This window comes from Alosa pseudoharengus, unplaced genomic scaffold, assembly GCF_046254945.1.
Source record: "Alosa pseudoharengus isolate Yale_2024_CS ecotype anadromous, Long Island Sound unplaced genomic scaffold, YU_APseudo_1.1 YU_APseudo_1.1_scf_20, whole genome shotgun sequence".
Lineage (NCBI taxonomy): Eukaryota > Metazoa > Chordata > Actinopteri > Clupeiformes > Clupeidae > Alosa > Alosa pseudoharengus.
In genome coordinates this window covers 8,075,790-8,099,551 of record NW_027468664.1, presented here as the reverse complement: position 1 = coordinate 8,099,551, position 23,762 = coordinate 8,075,790, and the positions used below count along the sequence as shown (strand labels likewise).

The 23,762-nt window shown below is 46.3% G+C and overlaps 1 protein-coding gene across 1 annotated transcript; it reads right to left on the bottom strand.

Moving 5' to 3' along the window:
* Window positions 1–2,237: 2,237 nt before the first annotated feature.
* On the bottom strand, window positions 2,238–23,577 carry gas2l3 (growth arrest-specific 2 like 3). The gene is made up of 9 exons (XM_076296446.1): window positions 23,431–23,577; window positions 15,711–15,766; window positions 11,489–11,663; window positions 10,346–10,464; window positions 10,030–10,171; window positions 8,428–8,491; window positions 7,870–8,008; window positions 6,991–7,098; window positions 2,238–4,916 (listed from the first exon to the last, which is right to left on the bottom strand). Exons 2-9 carry the CDS (start codon window positions 15,732–15,734, stop codon window positions 3,690–3,692), a joined length of 1,998 nt encoding a protein of 665 aa, XP_076152561.1. The 5' UTR covers window positions 15,735–15,766; window positions 23,431–23,577; the 3' UTR covers window positions 2,238–3,689.
* Window positions 23,578–23,762: the final 185 nt, after the last annotated feature.

The following is a 23,762-nucleotide window of genomic DNA, read 5'->3' as shown; positions in this document are numbered from 1 at the left end:
GAGCTCCGGCAAGATGGGCTGTGGAACAACAGGGATTGTAACACCAATAGGACGTTCTTCTGTTCCGAGTCGAAGTGGATCTCTGGGGAGATCGTCCTGGTGACCGAGAAGATGACCTGGGAGGAGGCACTTCTCTACTGCAGGGAGAAGTACACAGACCTGGCTAGCCTGCTCACCGACAACGAGGCGGCCCGGGCAGACGCGACGGCCGGCGCGGCCCATACCGCCCAGGTGTGGACCAGCCTGCGCTTCCTGGCAGACGCGTGGCTGTGGGTGAGTGAGACCAACCAGACCAAGCAGGAGTTTACCCAGGGCTCCCTGCCCAGCTGCCCGGTCCAACACCTCAGCTGTGGGGCTCGGAGTCCTAACGATGGCCGCTGGGAGAACAGAAACTGCCAGGAGAAGCTAAACTTTCTCTGCTATAGGGCCTATTAGGGGAGGCGAACATCCTGCAGGATATAGTGAGTTTGTTTCTGGTATGATGTCTGCTACAGCCTATTATCACAAGTAGATTGCATTGCTCCCCTGTATTTTATATCTAAGCATGCTTTGTTTCTGCTGTACTAATGTTGATTAGTGGGGTGAATTTATTTGAAATTCTATTTGTAAACCCTTTGTTGTATAATTACACGTTCATATTTTATCCCTTTACATTTATTTTCCCATCCTGAGATGGTTATTACAAAGTGCAGTTGTCAGCCAATAAAGTTTTGTCATTCTTATTTCACCCAGTAGGAGGCAGCAATAAACCAATACAGTAGTATGTTAGACTGTACTAACTACAGAGTGCACAGCCTAACGTAAGCCAAGACTGGACAGGATGATCGCATCCAAAGGAAGCCTGACATTATGCATGTATTAAGCCCTTTCAGTGATCAAACTGCACTGAGATATTCATACACCCAAAACCAAAATGAGTCTTGGATTAAAATTGTTGAGCCAATCACATCTTGACATCCTTGGGCTTCAAACATACTGCCCGTTATATTGCCTTACACAGACTGGTTTTCATAGACAATCATTGCATCCTATTGCAACCTCAGTCATCCTATATGCTATGCATGTGGAGATGTTGGTGCACTATAGGACCATCAAATCCATTCCTCATCCTGGAGCGAGTCAATCAAGGTCCTCCTGCGCAACACAGCTTAACAAAGGCCTCCCTCTCCTCAAGGCATGAAACTGGCCAGTGATCACGGCACTCCTCCACCTCTCACTCACAGTCTAATGTGTGTGTTACCATCTCAACACTGATATGAGCATCGTCACAGTCTAATGTGTGTGTTACCATCTCAACACTGATATGAGCATCGTCACAGTCTAATGTGTGTGTTACCATCTCAATACTGATATGAGCATTGTCATGTTTGTTGTGTTGTTTTGCAGAATGACATAATTAATCTCCAGTGAGCAATTGAACAAGTTGTATCACCCTTGTCTTGTGCAAAGTGGTAGACAAATCCTCAAATTTAATCCAGTCATTTACATATGCACTATAATGCATTATTGTTAATTCACATAAACTGGACAACTTAAGTCATGTGCATTTATAAGCTGTTCAGCTGTTAATTTTTCAAGTACACTACAGTTGACGACACTACACAGTATGGCTACATGTTTGCAGCAGGAGGCCCGCTGTTACATGAATCTTACATAATGCCCATACCACCCTCACCAGTTGGTTATATGGAAGGGTCTTTGTTGAAAGCCTTAGTGAGAAAGCACATACTGGACAATCATGGTCAATTTCAAAGGAACATGCCATGTTTGCAATGGCTAAAAGAACAGCACAGACACCATCCGATTAAATCAGCTCTTTTATTTGACATCACACACACTCAAACACACAAAAGTTGGAGACAGTACTCTACATTCATGACAAGGGGTTTTCTTAAAGTGCTGGAAAAGGTTGACATACTCAAGACTATTGCAATGACACTTAAAAAAAATAAAATAAAATAAAAACACACAAAGTGTTGATATAACCAAACAACAGTCAACTTCCACACACCCACACACCCACCCACACACACACACACACACACACACACACACACACACACACACACACACACACACACACACACACACACACACACACACACACACACACACACACACACACACACACACACACACACACACACACACACACACACACACACACACACACACACACACACACACACACACACACACACACACACACACACACACACACACACACACACACACACACACACACACACACACACACACACACACACACACACACACACACACACACACACACCACAGATAGAAACAAGAAAATTAAAAATAAAGATCTTGAGAAATCAGTTTCATAAATAAATTTCAGCTCTGTGATACTGGACGATATATATTTATTAGCGTTTGGCATGAACGGATCCTATCCATGTAGGCTATTTGTTAAACTTTTAATATGTCAAATCAGTAGTTATGTCCTCAATAAAAGTAAACCAGTCCTGCGGTCTTCAAATGCTGATGAATGCTTCCGTTTTGTGCCACTTTCATCCTTAGCTTTAATACTACCTCACAGACAAACAAACTTGACCAACTGCAAATATGACAAAGAGCTTCATATATAAAACATACACAAAAGTACTCTATGGATATCAATCCCACCACTCATGACCACGTTTGCTATCAAGCCAAGCTTATACATTTTACGTAGAAAAGGTTAAAATGATCCATCAAGGTAGGCTACTTTGTGAGGATTAGTTTTGGCTACTGACAAGACAACTGACATCGTAACATGTTTGTAGGTTAAAAAAGGTCCCATCTCACCCAATCACCCCCTGGAAACACTCTACAATCCCCTCTTCTACCATTTGGAAAAAAGGCACACCATGAACTTCCTACTCACTCTAGCAAAAACACGTTAGCAAAGTCACTGACAGGAAGACCAGTAGAGATAGGCTAGTACATACTGTTGACAGGGAAATATTGAGTCAACACCAAATAGTTTAAAAATACAGATTTGATTCATGAAGTCTTTGGCATGTATAAAACGTTTTTGTGACCATGGACTAGAGTCAAGTTCGTTGCTCACCAACCATGGATTTGAGTATTGCTTCTGATAGTGTCGTAACGTTTTACACAACCACTGAGCAGGGTATATTCCTGGCTGGACTTGATTTCCATTTTGAAACAGTCGGGTTGAGAGAAGTTGTAAAAAATGCATACAAGGACAGCCAAAGCCGTTTAGGGTGGTTGCTCACTAGCATACGCACATACCTACAAAAACAGTCTCTAGCAGTCTCTGATGTCCTTGCAGTAACAGATCTCAGTGGAATGTTAAGGTCTTGTGAAAGTTACGGTGATTGTGCTTTTGATATAAAAATCAGATGTTTTGTGTTCATGCATTCCCACTCCTGCACTTGGTAAAGATTATGTCCAAACAATGCAGAGGTTTTACCTCTTTGACCCTTTTGATAATGGCACAAATAAAATCATAACAAAATAAATTAAACACAAATATAAAATCAAATGGACAGACAGACAGACAGACAGACAGACAATGTCGCTTCAAAAGTTGGTAATGTAGTGTGAGCGTGAGAAAACACCTCTGTGTCTCACAAGTGCTTGTTCACTACCTGGTCGGCTAATCTTAAGGATTCCCATGAAGCCAGAGGAGGAGTCTGCCTGTGCTGAGATTGTGCTGACGCTTAGCACTTCTGCTGCTGCCTCCTCCTGCTGTTCATCTCAAAGTACGGCTCCTCCTTCTTCACTGGCCTAGTCCGCTGTGTGACCTTCTGGGAGACGGGGGGCGTTTTGAGGCCTGGTTTGACCGCTGCGTTTTGCTGGGCTTCGGGCTTCTGAGCAGGCTGGCTGGCCAGAGGCTGCTTTCTGACAGGCAGTCGGGGCGAGTTGACCGGCGTCTGCCTGGAGGGGGTCGGGCGAGCTACAGCAGCTAGGACAGGGGTCCCGGGCCGGGACGAGGCCGGGCTCTTGCCGGCGGGTTCTTTGGCCTTGGTCAGCGGGGAGGGTCGGGCCGCGGGGATGCGAGTCCGTGAGGTAGGGGTCTGCGCTCTGGGCCGCGGGGCGGGGGACGAGGAGGACTTGGAGTCGTAGGAGGCGCAGCTGGCCGGGCTGGCGGGCCGAGAGGTGATGGGCCGCGGCGAGAGGGGCCGGCGTGCGCGCCCGTCCAGGCGGAGCCGTGACACGGGGGACGAGCCGCGGCGCTGGTCCAGACGCGAGCGCAGGGGGGCCACCGGAGGCTTCCCGTCCTTCTGGCCAGTCCCGGGTCGCTGGTTCAGCACGGCGGCCCGGCGCGTCACCGGGGCCGATTTGGGGTGCTTGAGGGTGGGCTCGGCGCAGACGGGGCTGCGAGGCACCGGTGGGGTCCCGTTGGGCGCCTGGCGGAGCTTCAGCTTGGAGGAGGCGGGGACCTTCCGTGTGGCCACTCCGCCGGACGGCACAGGCGTAGATGGAGGCAGCTGAGGCGCGGCCGCTTTCTTGGGGACGAGCGCTGGAGACTGCGGGGTTCTCTTCGGCGATGACGGAGTCGCCTGGAAGACTTTTTTGGGGACCGGCGCCTTCCTCGGCAAGGTGGGAGTGGACGCCGGGGACGCGGCGTAGGAGCGCGGCGTGCAGTGCCCGGGCGTCGGGGCCTTCGAGGTCGCCGCCGACGACGAGCAGGAAGACGAGGCCGAGGAAGAGGAGGTGGTGGACGACGCGTCGGAGAGCGTGACGGCGGCCAGAGGGTCCATGGTGGGAGGCTGGACCTGCTGAGTGGTCAGGGCCGGGCCTGGTGGCCCCTTCTGGTAGGCCAGGATCTTCTGCTCCAGGGTGGTGAACTGCAGCACGCGGCCCGGGTCGTTCTTGAGCAGGAAGCCCTTGAGCGTGTCCCAGCCCCCGCCCACCCGCACCATCACATGCTTCCCGTGGAGCATCTGTGTGAGCGAGGGAGTAAGAGGGAGAGGGAGTGGAGAAAGGGGGACCAGAGAGGGGCCAGAGAGGAGGGAGAGAGGCGGAGGACAGAAGAGAAGAAAAGAAAGATCACTCAAGTTACATAACACCAGATCTTATGTAAACACCAGGAACTGAGTCCAGTTGGGCCAACGTCAATTTCAAGGCTTTTCAATCATCTCCATCTTAGCCCGAATTAAAAGCAATGAATAAGGGGCAACAAACCAGTAAAGAACTGGAGTAAACAAACCCAGGCTTCTCTTGACCTTTAACTCAAGCAACTCATCTCTCAATCATCCCCATCTTAAAGGGCAACTCTGCTCTAAGAACAGCCTAGGGTGTATTTTTGGATGATGACAACAAATTTGACGTTAGGACAAAAATGACGTTAGTAAAACCAGAATATGCATTTACAACGAAATAGCATATAGCGATAGCCTTGGGAGTAAAGTAATTTTAACTTTGTAAGTTAACAGAAAGGTTATAAAAAAAGGACTTTGTGCAGTAGACCGGAGTTGTCATTTAACCTGAATTAAAAGCAATAAATAAGGGGAAATCAGTAACACTTCAACCATCGTTTAACCTAAAAAAAAAAAAAAAACATTTTTAATTTAAAAATGGCAATAGATAACCAACCATCTGGTTTTAAACTGTCAATGTAAATTAATCATTCCATCTACCTTTCAAAAAAAGTACTATATTGGATCATGCATTATATAATCTATATCTATATTTCCAATTACATAACCAAATTAATTCATTTAACTAGATAATGTGTCAGCTCATAATCCTGTCACTAACACTACACTACAAACGTATGGAGACATGTGCACCTGCCAAACATTACATAATCACATTAATTCAACACACAGGGCATGAGTCTGTAAGTAAAATGTTCCAACTTAAATGAGGTTGATTACCGTATCCATCTGTGAGTGAAAACTATCTTTAGATTCATGTCCTGTTAAATACATACCCATATAGACAGCTTGCCTATCCTATTGGCTGCTGATGTAATTGATTATGTAACCTTGACTCTAGGCTTTGTTAATGCCTCAGTGCGGCGGGAATCTCTATTTGGACACACACAGCTTAGACCCCCATCTGTGCACTTGTCACTCGCTGTGCAAAACAACACAGTTTCACAGCCATGCCTAGGTGAGTATGAAAACCACAGCTGGCCAGAGTGGACGTTCGGACAGACTAGGGGTGAACGTGGTGAACGTGATTAGACCAACATGATATATCATATCATTATCCGTGTACAGCACCAGCACGTGTGGTGGGATCTAAGGTGAGTGTGAGTGTGTGTGTGTGTGTGTGTGTGTGTGTGTGTGTGTGTGTGTGTGTGCGCACATGCGCATCGTACACTGGAACCGCGTGGGCGCCGACGTGTTGGCTGAGGACCTGATTGGCACTCTTTAAACCAAAACCCACGTGCGTTCCAAGAGCTCCCAGTGAGAAGGGCTGGATTAGCGGATGGTTGTGAATGGGATTGCCGGCTGAATCGCATCGCCGGCCGTTCATTTAGACTCTCAGCATTTTTTTGGTAAACTGTATTAGAGGAGCTCAGACTTGCATTACAGGCAGAGATTCTCCACTGCTTTCATCCAGCCAACAGAGTCATTTGAGATCATCATTCCTGTTGTCAATAATCAGCATTTTCTAGTGAGTCAGTCAGCAAACGGACCAGTAAACAGGAGGACCGAGTGTGATTACGAGAAATAGCAAATGGCGAGATGGTGATTGTACTTTTCTGGTAAGTGTGAGGTGGAAAAAAACGTGGCACTGCACGAGACGCAGAATGCGCTACGCCTCTTGTGTTCCAGCGTGATGGACAGAACGCTGGCTCTCCTCACGCTGCTCTGGTCCAGTGAATGCGGCAGGAACAGCTGCGAAGGCCCAGCTCGTCTTCACAGATGGTATTGCTCTCAAGCAGAAGAGCGGGGGGGGGGGAGAGAGAGAGAGAGAGAGAGAGAGAGAGAGAGAGAGAGAGAGAGAGAGAGAGAGAGAGCAAGAGAGAGCGTGCGTGTGTGTGGTGGGGGTTGAGCAACTCACCCTGATGAAGAGGATCTTGTCTCCGAGTCGGTAACGGCCCTCCGAGAGATACTCGATGGACACTCTCTGGGCACAGTTACAGGGGGGGTCGTCGCTCATGTCATGGTCCTGCAGGAGAGAGGAGGGAAGGGTGTGGGGACACGAGGGCACATAAGTGAGCCTGAACACTGATGAAATGATCTGAAGTCAAGAGGGGCAGGGGCAGCGTGAGAATAATGCACCAGGGGGATGGGTGTTGTTTGGGTTCAAGAAAGTCAGAAGCAGAGCCAGGCCGACTCAGCATCTCGTGAGGGTGTGTGTGTGTGTGTGTGTGTGTGTGTGTGTGTGTGTGTGTGTGCCTTAGCACTTCAAGGACGAGCTATGTGGGTCATGCTGACGGAGCTCTGGGAGAGGGGACAGTGTGTTTATTGATACTGAGCGAAGGCGGCTAACGCAGCGGGCCCCGCGGGCCATGGGCCCCGACACCACGCCACGCGCCGTCACAGGAACTCAGCGCATCTCAAGGAAATGGGGGACTGTTTACCAGCAACCAACAGAGAGAGAACGGAGAGAGGGAGAGAGAGACTGAGGAAAACAAACAACTAAACAGTCAGGCCCCGCAACCACAAACAAACAATGAGGGGCCATCTCCTCTTACTGACGTTTCAAGAAGGGCCAGTTGTGGGAAGAGGAGAGTACCACAGGCCATTCTATCTACCTCTCCTCCTCATGTCACGTTTCAAAAACACAATGCAAACACAATGATCCCATGTGCCTCAGCTTGTCCCAGAGGATCTACCATCTATCGGCTCCATGTCTCACTCAGGTGTGGTTTGGTAGGGCTGTGAGGTGTGTGTGTGTGTGTGTGTGTGTGTAGGGGGGCAGGGGCGTCATACTCACGCCTTGGTAAAGGCTGCCGTGCTGACAGCAGACGGTGAAGGTTTTGACAGCAGGGGCTGGTTCTCCCGTCATCAGCAGAGTTTCCTCCAGTTCAATCTCTTTCTCCAGTTTCACGAGAACCGGCGGCTCCACTCCATACCTGTGAGAACATCAGAGATGAGGGAGATAAGGAGTGATGTATCACTTAACCACATCTCTGAACTGCATGCCACATGCAAAACTATTCTCATGGAATGAGGGAAGACTTCAAAAAAAAAAAAAAAAAAGAAAATAGCTCTAGAACCACAGATGACTACAGATTCACCCCTAGAATCCTCTTAGAATTTACCGATTAAGTGATACTTACAGTAGAATTATCTGGTGCACATTCTGGACAGGCAAAGCACACATTTTAAGCCCCACCCCCGCTTGCCCATCCCAATTCTGCGGTTAAAGACTACAGCCCCAAGCTTTCAGACCTTTTGCCGAACCCACTCTTAAAAAAATAAATCACAAGATTATCCGACTACCCACCCTGGTGCCCAGCCCTACGCTCTGTTGCAGAACTTCACCACTTACTTGGATACGATTCGGCCAATCTCCAGTAGACACAGGCATACCTGCCGAGGATTCTTATGCAGAACTACAGAGGAAAATGAAGAGCAATTATAGGCAATTTGCATTTAAGTAATGTTTACCCAGATTTATCCATTCTGGAGCAATTCAGGCCATTTCAATAGAATACCCAATTTAACCCTGTTAGTATAATTATCCATATCTTCATGGTATAATTTTGTTTTGTTGCAACACTGGGGATCAGGTGGGCAAGCCTCTTATTCTCTGGTGGCCATGGTGATGGCACAATGCACTTTGGTTAATTGGTCTGCACAATGGATCCCAAGAAGCCACTTGGTTTTGGATTAAACTAATGCCAATGACATGTGGTTCTTCAGTGTACGACCTGCCACAGCACACGCTGGCAATGCAGGCTTTACCTTTAGCACCATGCTCCTTTGAACTGATTACTACTCCAATTAGAGCATGTTAATTAGCTCAGCCGACGGCACTGACAAGAACACATAAACCTGAGTGGTGCCCTATCCAACTAATCTAGTGACTGCCAGAGATGTTTACCTTTAGACTATATGGCTGCTGGAATAAAACATAGTTTATGATATTTCGATCACTTAAGGGTCGAATGAATTTAAAAGAGCCAAAGAAACCTTTATACCTCACATCGTTTTGCTCAGACCAAATAATTACTTTATCAACTTTAAAATACATAAAGACCATAAACCATAAAACATACATAACAAAATATAGATAAAGGGAAAAAATGACAAACATACAAAATGTCATATTTTGTGGTGTATAGTACACCATGTTGAACATAGTATTATAATTAGGCTTGGTCATTAATAGGCTGCTGTGAGAAGTCCCCAACCAATAGCATAAGGAATTTAACATCTTTTCCTGTCTGTAACTCATATTGCCATGTTATATAAAATCTGCTGAGTGTTTATTTCATAAGAATTTCTCAGATTATACCAGAGCACCATGAGGTCTGGCATGAAATCTGAAGACGGGCCAGGTACGGTTCGGACTCTCCATGCTCTTAGCGTTGACTTTCAGTCTGACCGCGTTCATGCCATAGAGTTTGCTCTGCTGGCACAGCGGTGGGGTTCATGCTGGGCCTTTGGCCTGAATACTGAGGGTCCGCCCAATATTTGCACACTAATCTGTCGTGGAAAAGCATTCAAGGCTGTTTTTCAGGTCAGATCCTTTCAGTGAGCAGGTCACCTAAAGCTGGAGCCATCGGTCTGGCTATACGAGTTCTTGGATGAATTAGGGATAAATGGAGCTTTGTGCTAGGAATCGACTCAAGGATTGCTTCCACACACATGGTTGCTGTTTCCATGGGCAACGCAACATGCTAAAACTATCCTCTCTGTCTGACAGCTAGAAGGGTCACAACGAAGATTAAAACTGAAATGCTATACCAATTTCACCCAAATAAGAGGCAAACAATGACTTCTTTTGAACAGGCACTAATATGACTTTTCATTTAATTGACACTTCCCATATCAGTATGAAAGAACCTAATTTTTAAAATGCACAAGGACCAATTTTATGCTCCTTTTGGGACAAAACTTCCCCTAAAACTAAAATCCCCCCCCTCACCTAGGCCCTCAGACTCAAACATGTAGGTCTCGTCCACTCCGATCTGGCGGCACCAGCTCAGGAAGTTGGCCGTGTTGTCGCGGGCGAAAAAGGACCCAGGAGAGGCGACCGCCTTGAATGGCACCTTCTTCATGGGAAAGTGCTGCAAAGGGCACAAAGAGAGAGAGGCGTAAAAAGAGAGATGTGAATGAGTGAGCTCACAGAGCACACAAAGGCACTTCAGATGAGCGATTGTTGGCCACAGGGTGGCCCCTCACCGGCCCCCCCCCCCCGCTCCCCCAGCACCACCTCTCCCCCAGCGGTGCCTTTATCTCACCTGCCACTTGTCCGAGGGGCAGCTCTGGCAGATTTTGGTCTGAAGCGCTCCGATCAAGCGGCACAGCTTCACACCATTCTGCAGCTCCTCCATGAAGTGCTCTGCGCGCACCTCATCTCCTGTGTGTGTGTGTGTGAGAGAGAGAGGATGAGTGCGTGTGGATGTAACGTTATGTGGTATGTGTGTGTGTGTGTGTGTGTGTGTGTGTGTGTGTGTGTGTGTGTGTGTGTGTGTGTGTGTAAAGGATTTAATGTGGGAGGTGAAAAAGAGGGCAAAATGGAGAGAGAAAAAAATAAAATTAAGATTGACAAGAGGAGAAACAAAGACAGACAGGTCAAATTCAACAATATATTGAAATTTTGCTGGGGTGCAAATTATAGCTCCACGTCCGGCTGAGCCCCTGGGGAAATCTAAAGTTACGGATGGCTTGCCTTTCAGTCTACCTTTTTTTTGGTATGCTGAATTTCACCAGCCTATATTTAGAGGCCAGCATTCAGCCAGAGTCAATTCTCTCCAGAAGAAACACCCTCAATTGTTTACATCCTTCCCATAATAGGGTCTTCTCCCCTTACCCTCAATGCCACTAATAAAAAAAGCTGGCTCGAATTTCTCTTTTGTTAAAAATGAAGAAACAGAGTCCCATCCTCCTACTTCTGTGGCATCTTAGGAGCCCCAGGCTGTGTGAATGTGAACTTCTCCCACCCTACCGATAGACTGATACGATACTAAGGCTCCAGACGCAGCTGTACAAACAGAATGCAAATTTGGCTAGGAAGCAGCAAAGTGTCTGGGGTTTGGTTTGGTTTGGCTTGGCTTAGAAATCTGCACTCTTTGAAATGCAACACTTGATACAACAAGAAGAAAACTGGAATTCAAGATGGCATGGCTTTAGAAATCACCAAACTGTTGATTCACTTTTGAGAAATAGCAAGTAAATGAAACTGTTGGACTTATGCAAGTGGTTCTTTAGTGTGAACAAATGAGCTACAAGAACCAAAAACTGACCCATCAGCAGTCCAAGGGTCATATCTACGATCACAACTGAACAGCTGACAATTGAAAAACCTGTCATGTTTTTATAAACAGGCCAAAGATATTAAATAGGCACTTGACCAGAGGAACACTGCTGAGGAGGAGACATACCCAGCATGCCGGTCAGCCATATGGCCAGGTCCTCTTGCATGGGCACCAGGGTGGCCTCGTGCCGCACAGCCAGCCACTGGTCGAACTGGTTAACGTCTGCCAGACCAGGGCCATGGCGCCCGGTCAGGGGACTATGCGGTCTCTGGACGGGAGAGTCGAACCTCTCAAACCACGACTGCAGGGAAAGAAAACCACATAAACACAGTGAGCGTGTGTGAGACTAAATGAAAGTGCCGGACGGAGATGGAGAGAAAGTCAACGAGTTTGTGCAAATATCACACAAAATGGTCTTTGTCTTGTGTCCAAGCTGATTTGAATTCATTAACAAAATGGCACAGCACAACCTCATAGCTGACGTAACTAGCTGAACAATGAACCTGGGGGGTATTCCAAGTACGTGGTTTAGTAACAAACCTGGGTAAGTTAACTCCGAGTAAGTGGTAAACCTCGTACAACAAGAGCCCTATGGCATTGTTTTGTTAAGAGAATGAAGCCATACAGCTCTTCTATTAGGAGGTTTACCCCTTACTCTGAGCTAACTTACCCAGGTTTGTCACTAAACCACGTACTTGGAATACCCGCCTGGAAACTAAATCTTCAACTGTTTGTTTGTATAAGCAATAAATACCTCAACCAATTTCATAGGAAAGTGTTCAGTGAAGTCGAGCCCCATCTAGGAGATAGGAGCGTGCGGGAGAGGTTGAAGATGAAGTAGGATTTTGTTGAAACCAACACAAAACTAGTTTTAGAAACCAATCAGCAGGGCTATAATTCACAGTCTTTGGTGGCTGAGCAGGTTAATTGCTAGTAAGCAGTTTCACAATGCAAATAAGTGTTCTTCCTTGAAGCAACCTCATATTTGAGAGCCTTAGGGACAGATTAAAAGCTTTGCATGCCTTCTCTGAGGCCACAAACAAGATTTTCTGGTATTAGAATACCAAACGTAAGCTTGCTAGTCATTCAGATGCATTTTCTCACAGGTGCCCTCAATACCATAAGGTTGAAATTACGGTTTCAGTTGATTCCCATTCACTTTGTCAAGTTCTGTGAATTGCTCTTCAGTCTTCCAGCTCTCTGTTCAGTATTCATGCTGAGGACAAACTCCAGTGTTCATACACAGTCCTGGCTCTGTGAGGGGTAAACAAACATAGTGGCTCGGCCACAGACCACCCTAGCCAATCAACACCCAGTGCAGTTATTTGTGTAGAACATTCTGATTAAAGCACCACATATTATCAGTATACTATTGAATTATTATACTTGAATTTCCCCTGGGGATCAATAAAGTATCTATCTATTGGTTACGTGACAGATGTAATCAGATTGAAAATTAATATTTAAGTTATTTATTCCGATTTCAATCCAATTACACAATTTGCATGAGTAAAGAGTATAATCAGACTGAAATCGGATTGTTTGTTTGCATGTAACCGCACTGACTGTGCTTTAGGAGCCTGGATGGGAGGGGTCATTCGAATGGATGTTGAAATATCAACCTTTTGGAACATTGAAACACGGACTGCATGTTTACCTCACCCATAAGCCTATTTATCAAAATGCAGGTCTACGCCTCATTTGTATCCCTAGGATTAATCCAACCAAATACCATGCCATTTAAAACCTCTCCGCTTCTACTTGTGACTTGTTCACAACCTTAACACAGCCGTGGAAGGCTCTAAATAGACATGTTGAGGCACGGGACCTGGGATGTGGAGGGAGATGATTGGGTCAAAGGGCAACACTGCACTGCCTTTACGGTGCCCTGTCAGGGCTGATTTGCACTGAGAATATCCAGAGGGAGCTGGAAGCAAGTGGGAATATCAGGACATGCTCCACAGCCCACACAGGCGACTGGGACGGAGACCCACAGCCAGCTCCCTCACTGCAACTAGAACACCCTCCTCAAAACCACCTCACTGTGGGCTACAAGGAAACGACAAGAGTGAAACTCTCAGGATGAAAGCCCATCTTTCCCCCACAGTAACAAAAAGGTCAGCTTGCTGCTCTGGTGACAAAGAGGGTATAATGAAGTAATATAACTCGCCCGTTTAGAAGTCAGGCCAAATGAGAGTGCCAACTGATATTCCACATATCAGGCAAAGCTGGGCGAGCTTGGTTGGACTGTAAGGGGTTCTTTCACGGTGGGTGAGAGTGCCTGGAGCACGCCTCTCATCCCGTCCAGGGAGGCTGGCTGCGGCTGTCCGCTCCCAGAGTCGTGTCAGATTTATCTCCCCGGCCCAGTGCAGCAGCAGCGCAGCGCTCACTCACACACACACACACACACACACACACAAGCCTCCCTGTCTGTCCAACAATGGGCCCCTCACATGGAGGCTGCACATATTCCCTTTCCTGTTTTGAACTTGAGCACTATGAAAGACACAAGGGCACGAGATCACTTCCAGTTGGGGTGAAACCGGATGATTCTTGATGACAATGATTGGTTTTGTTTGCCCTAATATTAAGAGCCCAGGAAAACTGGAAACAGGAAAATTATCCACCAAAATACAAAGGCAGTGGGCTCGAAACAGGGTAATGAGCCATCCTATATTGCCTCTGCAAAAATGAGTAAACCTCTGTTTGGTGGGGGTTGAATTTTCGTGCACACTGGCTTTGAGAGGTCAAGGGGGCAAGGAGGGTTCTTTAAACAGAGAGCTGAACAAGCGCATCCCAACACAAACGAAGCACTGGTCACACACAGGAATGTTTCCATGACCTGCTTTTCTGACCTCTTCTGCCCAAAAAGAATGGAGGGTTTGCTTATTGTCTGGGGGGTATCAAATTACACATCAGTGTGGATCGCTGCGGCCCCCACCCCCAAACCCCCCCACTGCTGTGGTAGCCTGAAGATGGAGAGGATATTAGAGGAAGTTTCTCATTAGAATGACTTTGTTTGTCATAGCACAAAGCTCAAAACCACGTCTGTTCATGGCAATTGAAAGCCCCCTCTCCTTTTCCTCTGTCAAATCAGACGCAGTGAACTGGATGGGGTTCTCAGGGAGATCACATGACCTCTTTGCTTGCTTCTGCACATGTTTCCCGTGACTCCCACGCATGTAACCATGATCCCCAGAAGAGAGAGCGAAAGAGGGAGGAACAAGGGCAGAGAGAGAGAGAGAGAGAGAGAGAGAGAGAGAGAGAGAGAGAGAGAGAGCGTGAGCCACTGGCTCCAGGCAAATCCGACACATATGTACTGTTTCCCTCTCTTGCACAAAGGTCAGCTAATTAGACATGAAAATACAAAATGGAGTGGAAGGAGTGAGGGCTTACACAGGCACGCCTGATTACCATACCACGGCAGATTACAGTGGGAGCCCATCACCTGACCAGATGCAGGCCGTGTGTGGACAAGAAACTAAGTTTCAGCTGAACGAAGTCTAAAACTTCTTTACAACCGTGTCAAAACAGAAGCTTGGCTCTGTAACATGGGAATCGGAAGGAATTCCCTTCTTGCGTTCACGAAATCGCTCGTCATGGTGGATAACAGCTTCAGCTGACCATCTGTGGGAAAGACATTTGCATGACAGACAAGATCTTCCTTGTAGCTTATGCTGCCTAACTTCCTAAAGCCTCCACTCATCCTAGTCCACCTTTGATCCTATAATTTACCTGAGGGTGGTCGTCTGTCAAATGCCCCCTGCCCTTGAGTGACCATGAAGACCACCTGGACCACTCAGCTCTGGATCGGAAGCTCCTCTGACTTCCACAGTTACAAAATATAAAGTCTAAAGAGACTAAAAATGATGGCGGCCTTTGAAGGTCATGAAATGTGTTGCATGACTGTCCGGGAACATTGTGCACAGTTTTGCCTACTGATTAGTCATGTGTGCAAGCTGCTGAAAGAACAAGGGTTTCATTAGCATACAATACATGTGAACACCAAGAGTACAGCCTCAGGCGTTGCATTTTCCATATAACTTTATATGCTTCACATGATGCGTAATAAGATGTTATATAACAAAAGCACAGGTGCATTGCAGAATGTCAGCCACATTACTCCCCCGCTCCACACCAAGGTGCTGACATTTGGACCAACTTTGAAGCTGCATCTCAGTTTAGTTTCAAATAACCATAAATCATTGCCAATAAAGGTTACCAGTGGGGGGGGGAAATGCTGACTCATAAATCTCCCCATCATTCATCACGTGCACTGTAGCCCTACATCTGTCACACAGAGAACAAGTCAAGCAAAACACTTTGAGAAATGTATTATGTTCTTTACCTGAAGCCCGGCCTGAACTGCCATCGCTGAGCTCACGAGACGTTCACCTCTTCATTCTGCAGGCAAAAGAGAAAGAGCGGTTATTGGTCATGTTGATTTCATCCAGACTACACTTAAAAAAGAAATTGTGATGGTTGCGCTGCAGACAAAACAAACTGGTTTTAACAGGGGGGGAACGAAGTGAAAAAAGGTACCCATGGTAAGACTGAGCCGTCTGAACAGGGCATTAGCCATGTCCTGACGAAAACCCTTTTAGCTATTCTCTCTCAACAATAGTCAGTCTTAATTAGTGTGCCTGCCCTCATGCCAATGCCAGTGCCTGCAATCAAGCTATATTAAGCACTGTGCACTCTTCCACACAGCTCCTCCACCACTAGGCCTACACTTTATTAGCCTTTTCGGTCACAGAGGATGCACTACTACCTTCAGGACATTTTGTGGAGTCGAGTTTGACTCATCTTGTGGGGTAGTCATGCTTGTTTTTCCTCACAGTGGTTGAGCTTGGGAAACAGATCACGTGTAAAGACCTGAGGCCATATTTACAAAGCATTTTATCTTTTAACATTTAAGAGTGAGAACAATAATAACCTTGGTGATTATTGATGATTGACAGGTCTGCCAATGGGTAGGCATGTGTTGCATCAATCATTCAATTAAGAAATGAAGAAAATAAATGTACAACTGGCTAGGAATTGACAGCAGAACACGCCCACAGAAAGTGTCTGAGAAGAACTCCATAATTGCTCATTCACGACTAAGACGTTATCGTTTAAATAATTCTGTACAGCAATTAAAAACATTGTAATATGGAATGACTGAACTGCCATTTTGCATTTGGGAGATGGTCTTAGTGAGGAGTCTTTTCAACTCACTCTTAGTTCTCAAAGACTCTGTGCTTAGGGACTTTGACTTAGTCAAAAACAATTACGAGTCCCTATGTTACAACTAGTTCTTTCCTTGAATTTGTTCTCCTAAGTTATGAACTACTTTTAGTCTTAGGATGCTTTGTGAAGACAGGCCCTGATCTGGAATCCATCAAATCAAGTGTCCTGTTAGGAAACTAGAGACAAAACACTTAAAAAGAAGAAGAAAAAAAAGCCAGAGCCGGAAGCCACTTTCTAGAAAAGTCAGGAAAATAGCCTAATGGAACAGAAAACAAATCCTGTGGTCAACATCATAGCAGATATAGCCTTCAAGATATTTACATATCTAATCCATCTAAGCCAACACAGTCAAATCTTTTCCATATTACAGTACTAAAAGTGGTGTGGCCTGCATACCTAAAAAAAAGAACAGAGTTGCCAAATGTCCCTTCCAAGCCAATGAAGCCTATGAGGCTGTGAGCAGAGACACACTGTTGTTGTTGTTGTTGAGAGGAAAATGTGCTGATGACTAACCATGGATATGGATAGAGTCCCCTGACGGCAGCACTCCATTAGCCTCAGTTGGGTGAGTGAAACATCTGGGAGTGAGTCAGTGGCTGAGCCTTTCTGTTCTCAGGGGGAGAATGGGCCTGAGCCCAGACTTCTTACAGGATGTTAGGGATTACCCTGATATTCATCCCCCCAGCCACCCAACAGCAGTGTGTGTGTGTGTGTGTGTGTGTGTGTGTGTGTGTGTGTGTGTGTGTGTGTAGCAGAGCAAGCTGCGTCGTCCCTGTGGACCAGCATGCAGGATTCAGGCTGTCCCGTCAACGCACACAGCCCCAGCTGAGGAAACAAAAACCAGAGTGCACCCAGTCCTGCACAAACGCTCAGTTCAATTCTCACTTCAGCGACGGGGCATCCATACTGATTGTCACTGGCAATCGAAGAAGTTGAGAGAGACTGCAAATCAATAGCTTTCTCATCCGTCCCACAAACGGCTACATTGAAATTCTTTCAATAAAATGCTTCTGTCAGGGCTATCCAAACTATGCATGTGTTTTTTTTGTTTGTTTTTAGATTGGAAACCAACGCCAAGGCATGCCATGTAAGCAAAAATGCTCGTTCTGCCATGCAAAAGACTGGTAAAATACCAGGAGGAGTGACAATGACAGCAGGAAATGACACCTACCTCACTGAACAAAAGAGTCCTGTTCAGATTATAGAAGGATGGGACAAAACAAAAGAGCACAATACCAGCCTGCTTGATTTTGAAAACAAAATCCGGTCAGAGCATAGAATCCCCTTGGAGGCTGGGTTTAGTGTGGAGAGGGCACGCTGAGCAGGACACAGCAGCGGAACAGTGCAGGAGACAGCTGAGCATCCGGCCAAGCGGGCAGCGATGGTCCTGAACGCGAGTGTGAGTGTGTGAGCAAGCAGGCGAGAGAACGGGAGATGGGGAGAGAGAGGGAGGGAGGGAGGGAGAGAGAGAGGGAGGGAGGGAGTGAGCGAGGGATAGAGGAGGGGTGGGGGGCAGGGAGCAGCGGCTTGCCTAATGAAGCAGCTCCGCTGTGCTTGGTGCTCAAACCCCCTGATCCTGCCCAAGCCATCTCACAATACACCCATTGTTACACCCCCCACCAGGCCAGTCTCTCTCCTGCTTACACACACACACAGACACACACGTAAGCCCTAAACAGTACAGCCAATGGACAGACTCAAGTTCTTAGCAACAAAGGAGCCTCCCCCTTTGAAAAATACAACAGTGTTGGGAAAGTTTGGGGTGGGTAGAGAGAATAAGACCACAATACGCCTTTTCTGCATACTTCTGTTGGCGGAGATGCCACAGAAAGGATGGGGGCGGCAAGACAAGGGATCTATGGAGAGAAAGAAACGGGGGGGGGGGGGGGAGAAAAAAGAGAGAGAAGAAAAGAAAAAGAGAAGGAGAAAGACACAGAAGGGAAGAGAGAGCAGGAGAGGGTGAGAGAGAGAGAGAGCGCAATGAAACTTAATTGAGTGTGGCGCACTGTGGGGGAAACAATGGTGCGGAAAGGGCAAACTCCCTCTGTAGAATGATCTGCATCTGAGCCTCTTGGCAAAGAGCTTGACAGCACAGCGGATGGGCCGGTCCACTAAATGTCAGCTGAAGGCAGGAACAGAGGGATGAAACAACGTCAACGAGAGGAAAACAACAAAAACGTGTTTTTATGTGCCCAACTATTGCACCACTTGGCTGGAGGAGAGAGGGAAAGGGCACGACATGACACCGACCCCAGGGTGAGGCCGCGCCACATTCTCCAGAAGTCACTGGCATATTAAGTGGAAATTCCACACGGACACCATCCATGCATTGTGCCTAAGCATCATAAAAAGAATAGCCATGGCTCTGCTGCATGACGACACCCTGGCTGCACATTTTCCACGGCAGTAATGATCATCTTGCTGCTGAAGGCTGATGGAGGGGGGAGGATGCAGCTCTGTCCCCGTGGCACTGGCTGCCTCAGCTCATCGTTGCATCTGTGCTTGTGCATGACCTAGCACAATTGTCCTCCCGTGTAACTGTACAATAAGCATGGAAGACCATGACTCATGCAAAGTTCATGACGTAAAAGAAAAAAAAGCAAAAGATTAAAAAAGCAAAAGTGGAATTATTGTATCAGTGGAAATAGGCCCCTTTTTAAAACTAGAACAATAAGGTATTAAGGATATATAACACTGACTTATTTGAAATGTAACAAACCAACACCCAAATAAACAAACAAACAAAAACAGTGGAAAAGTAATTTCAGGGGTTGCCAACGTCTTGCCATTGTACACGTCAAAGCCGGATGCACGGTCTGTGGTTTGATATAATAATCCCACGATAATGAATCTCGGCATGAACACAGTAGATTTGGGGCTTTAATTACATCCTGGGAGATGTCTGCGCGTAGCCCGGAGAATAAACACAGGATGGAGAGAGAGAGAGACAGAGGAGGGATGCCCACATGTTCCATCACGCAGGTCATCTTACAGCCTGCCCTAATCGCCTAAGAGGATCACATCCATCCCAGACATGGCTTCCCCCAATGAGACGCCTTCGCTCATCCTGCACGGGAGAGGCGGCACGTGGCACATGCATGCAAGCGTGTGTAAATGTAAACACACAAATTTGTCTGTGTGTGTGTGTCTGTGTGTGTGTGTGTCTGTGTGTGTATTTGTGGGCACCAGTGGTCTGCACGTGGGGACACATCCTAAACACCCCCACCCACACCAAACACTCTGCCCTGAGGGAATACCCCCCGCACACACAATATTATGCAAGTCCTTTTGTCGCTGATGAGTTCTTTGTCCCTGGTCTTAATTGGCCTGTCGGTTAGTTTCATTAGGGTCCTCTTGTCATCGATCAGCGAGACGGTCCACAAAGGCTCTGAAGATTAGTGGGGTCCCTGAGACCCTGGGCGGCCCATAAAGCATCCTTCAGCCCGCAGCCACCTCTCCTCCCCCAAAGGGAAGCCCCTCTAACAGACCAGAGCGTGGCTGACCAAATCTCTCCACCTGCCAATCCTATTCCCTGATGAGGGGATCGTTCATGCAGAGCCACACCTGATCCCACAGCGCTGGATGTGCATTTGATTGGAGTGTCCTGGTCAATGCATAGTCTATTAGCACAATTGCAAGACTAGGATATGAGCAGTACTGTTGAAAATTAATGACCAACCCTAATAAATGCCACTTCTGGCGAAAGACAGCCCAATGAAGTTAAAGGGTATTACTTAGTCATCAAGCCTGGACCTGCAGAGGACTCTGGCGGACTGCCAAAGAGTACAAGCGTGCATGCATTTGCCAGCCAATGATCTCATCACTCTAAATAACATGGCACTGTGCATCATTCAAAACTCAAAGACACCAAAGTGTGTTAAAACATACAAAGATTAACACCCATAGAAACAGACGGTTTTCTTAACCAGAGAACTGTTTTTTTTTCCATTCTGTAAGATCACCTTTGCTCCACTCTTTTTTAGCCATCTGAATAGTAAAAATAGACTCGGTCTTTACTATGGTCATCTGTACAAGTGAACTTGGCCCAGATTCTAAAGATTTGAATTCTAAAGGGTATGTTGATGGTCTTTTAGTTTTCCCTGCCACCATCCTTGGAGAGCTAATTAAAATGTTAAACTCTGCACTAGGCTGTGAAGGAGACCATCACGCCAATTGTCCTTTGCAATTACCAAGGCAACTCAAACACAACCTTCAATGGTGAGCTGCAATTTAAACCAATCCTTTAGAGAAGCACACTAAATGTCTACCTATCAGACTAATCTTCACTAGGCCTGATATATTGACTTCAAATGGTATCATTTTTGTGCAGAGCATACGAGGCCCCTGGACCTGGTATTTGCCTTGGGGGTAGCTTATCTCATCCTAGACTAATGACAAGCACTAGTCCACTAAAGTCCCACCGGTGCAAAGGTAAGCCCAGCCTGATGTTTTCAGAGAGGTTTACTCTTAACTGACCAAGGAGGCCGGTTGGGTCAAGGAGAGACAAGGTGAATGGATAGTGGGTTCACCCGGTTTAGAAACACAAAGAGCATTGGGGCTTTGAGGTTCATCCAGACCAGGCGTGTTGTATGTTAATCCGGGGGATAGAGATGGGATAGGGTAGTGGGGCAAAGGACAGAGAGGAAGGGGAGGGAAAGGTGACGATGGAAGCTGGGTAAACTTTCATCTGACTAACTGACCCGTGTGGCGCTCTGACTAACCTTTGTGCCTTTACTCCAGCTCAGAGTCAAGCCAATAGATGCAGTGTTTCGCATACATTGACTTATTTGTGGCGGACCACCACAATATCAACACTGAGCACCACACAATGATTTTCCAGGTTGTACTAAATTGTGCTTAAATCTGGTTAGCATCATAACCACACTGCGCTAATTTGTTAAAAACTGTTGCGTTCAAGTTAATTCTGCAAACCTATAACACCACAAATAGAATTCAATTCTGTGGGAAACACCGAGATGTCAGCCTTTTTGACAAGACAAAAATAAGAGGACACGGCACTGGCAATGTTTTTGCACACAATTCCAATATTTATATAACAAAAATATCTTGATATGATCGTTTACCCAACTGTCTATGATTTTCTGAGGATCCAGTCATTTCAAAGCTTCACGCTTCAAAGGCTTTACCATTAGGTTCTTTAACTCGGTAATATTTCTTTGATATATCACCAGCAAGGATTTATGAGAAACCAGGTGTTAACTAAATCTATTTTCATTCCTTGTACCTATGACTACTTGCATGACTCGCATGTTTCTGCTCAAACAGACAAAGTCAGAACAGACAAAGAATGGCTCATTAGAAAGCATCAGTGACATGCTGTTTGGTTCCAGAGCAAACAGATACAGTTGCCTAGGAGATGCTTGGAGGCTTGTCATCTGAGCACCACGATTGATAAAAAAAGAGATGGCCAACAACAAACTCCTGGCACGGAACCAGAGACGCATCTGGGACCATGGTGGAAGACCATCCAGTGTTGTGCCTCTCGCCTGGCTATCAGCTGGACCCTCTAATGAACTGGGTAATCTAAGAGTCATTATGATTGCTATTGTGCCTTGTGGAGATCACGCCCCATATGGCTCAGAGCTAGGGTTAGGCCATTAAGCCTTATCCGCTTCTTTTCATATGGGCTTTTTTGGGTCTTTCCCCTCTTGTCCAGGAGGCTCCCGTGCTCCATGATGTTTCCCAATCTAATGCCAGTTTATTTTGGACAGATGGTCTTTGAGGTTGGCAGCAAAATCTAGGCCATTTTTAAGGGGCACAGTGCCTGTCTGCACGCGTGTGCTCATTAGTAATCAGTGAAAAAGTGTGCCATAATGTTTAAACATAAACACTGCACTAGCCCTCTGTCTTTCAGGGTCGATGTTTATAAAAAGACAGGGATTTCCATATTTGTGAATCTGACCATCAGCCAGGCAAGCTGGGCCTAGCTAGATAAGGACCACAGGAGTGCACTCATTCAAAATGCATTTTAAGCTCTCCTGTGGCCACCATTGAAAGGCAAAGAAGGGGTTTTAAATCCCTTTCATGGCCCTGACACACTGTACCCTGTGGTGGTGTGGCACACACTATATAGGGAAACACCTGCAACCCTTTCCTCCTCCTGAAAGGAAACAGGAGACACAGGGAGACCTTGAGGATGTTGTCATTAAAAATTAATACATAAGGGATTTTCTTCTAAAACACCCAATTGCTAAATATTCAGCGACATGACTAACATGACATTTTGTTTGCTAAAAAGGCTGAACAATAAAATTATGCTTGACAGCTTTTGCAACAATTCTGAAGAGAGAATTAATAATTAGTTAAGAGAGACTCAGCATCAGCATGCCAAATCCAAGGGTCCAAAACCATTTAAATATGTTTGAGATTCATTTGTTCAGTCGCAATGTTGCCATGATGTTTTTTTCCCACCTTTTCAACCAAAGCCAAACTTTAAAAAAAAAAAATACAATCAAATATTAGCCTAGTTCATTTATGTACATTTATCATTTACGTGAAAGATGAGGAAAAGTAGGCCTTTATGGCGTGCAGATTTACAAATCGCGTGGCATTTTCAAACAACGTTACAGATGTAACTTTTTTCGTCTCTGGGAAGGGGGGAAACACACGCAAACGGAGATTCATTGAAAAATAGCTCGTATGGATACACTGAATCAAAAATATCCACACGAGCTATTTTGTAGTGTGCTGGCCATGTCCAGAAAGACATTCTAGCAGCATCAACGCGTGTTGACGACTTTGCATTCATTTTCTCGTGGCTTCAGAAGAAAAAATGCAAGGGAACGCGTGTAAAAAGACGAAAAAATATAACTTACCAGCGGTCAAAGAAGATCTCTCCAGAGCTTTATAGTGTTGTCAAACGGCTAGTTCAGGCATCCAGTTGAACCAGAAACAGATACAAAGTTGTTGAAAAGTAACGCTGTAGTGTGGGATGTCAGTTAACCAGCATTCTCCAAAGTTGTTGTTCCTCAGCGCCATGGAATGTAACTACTGCTGGGCAAGCAGCGCTGTTCGAAACAACCAATCAGAGCGCACACGCATAACTCTCAATGGAACAGGGGCGGGAAATGAGAGGTTTTCCCTCATCTTTGCCAAGTGGCAAGTGCAGGTGGGCGTCACCAGCTAACCAAAGCAAACGATGCCTTGG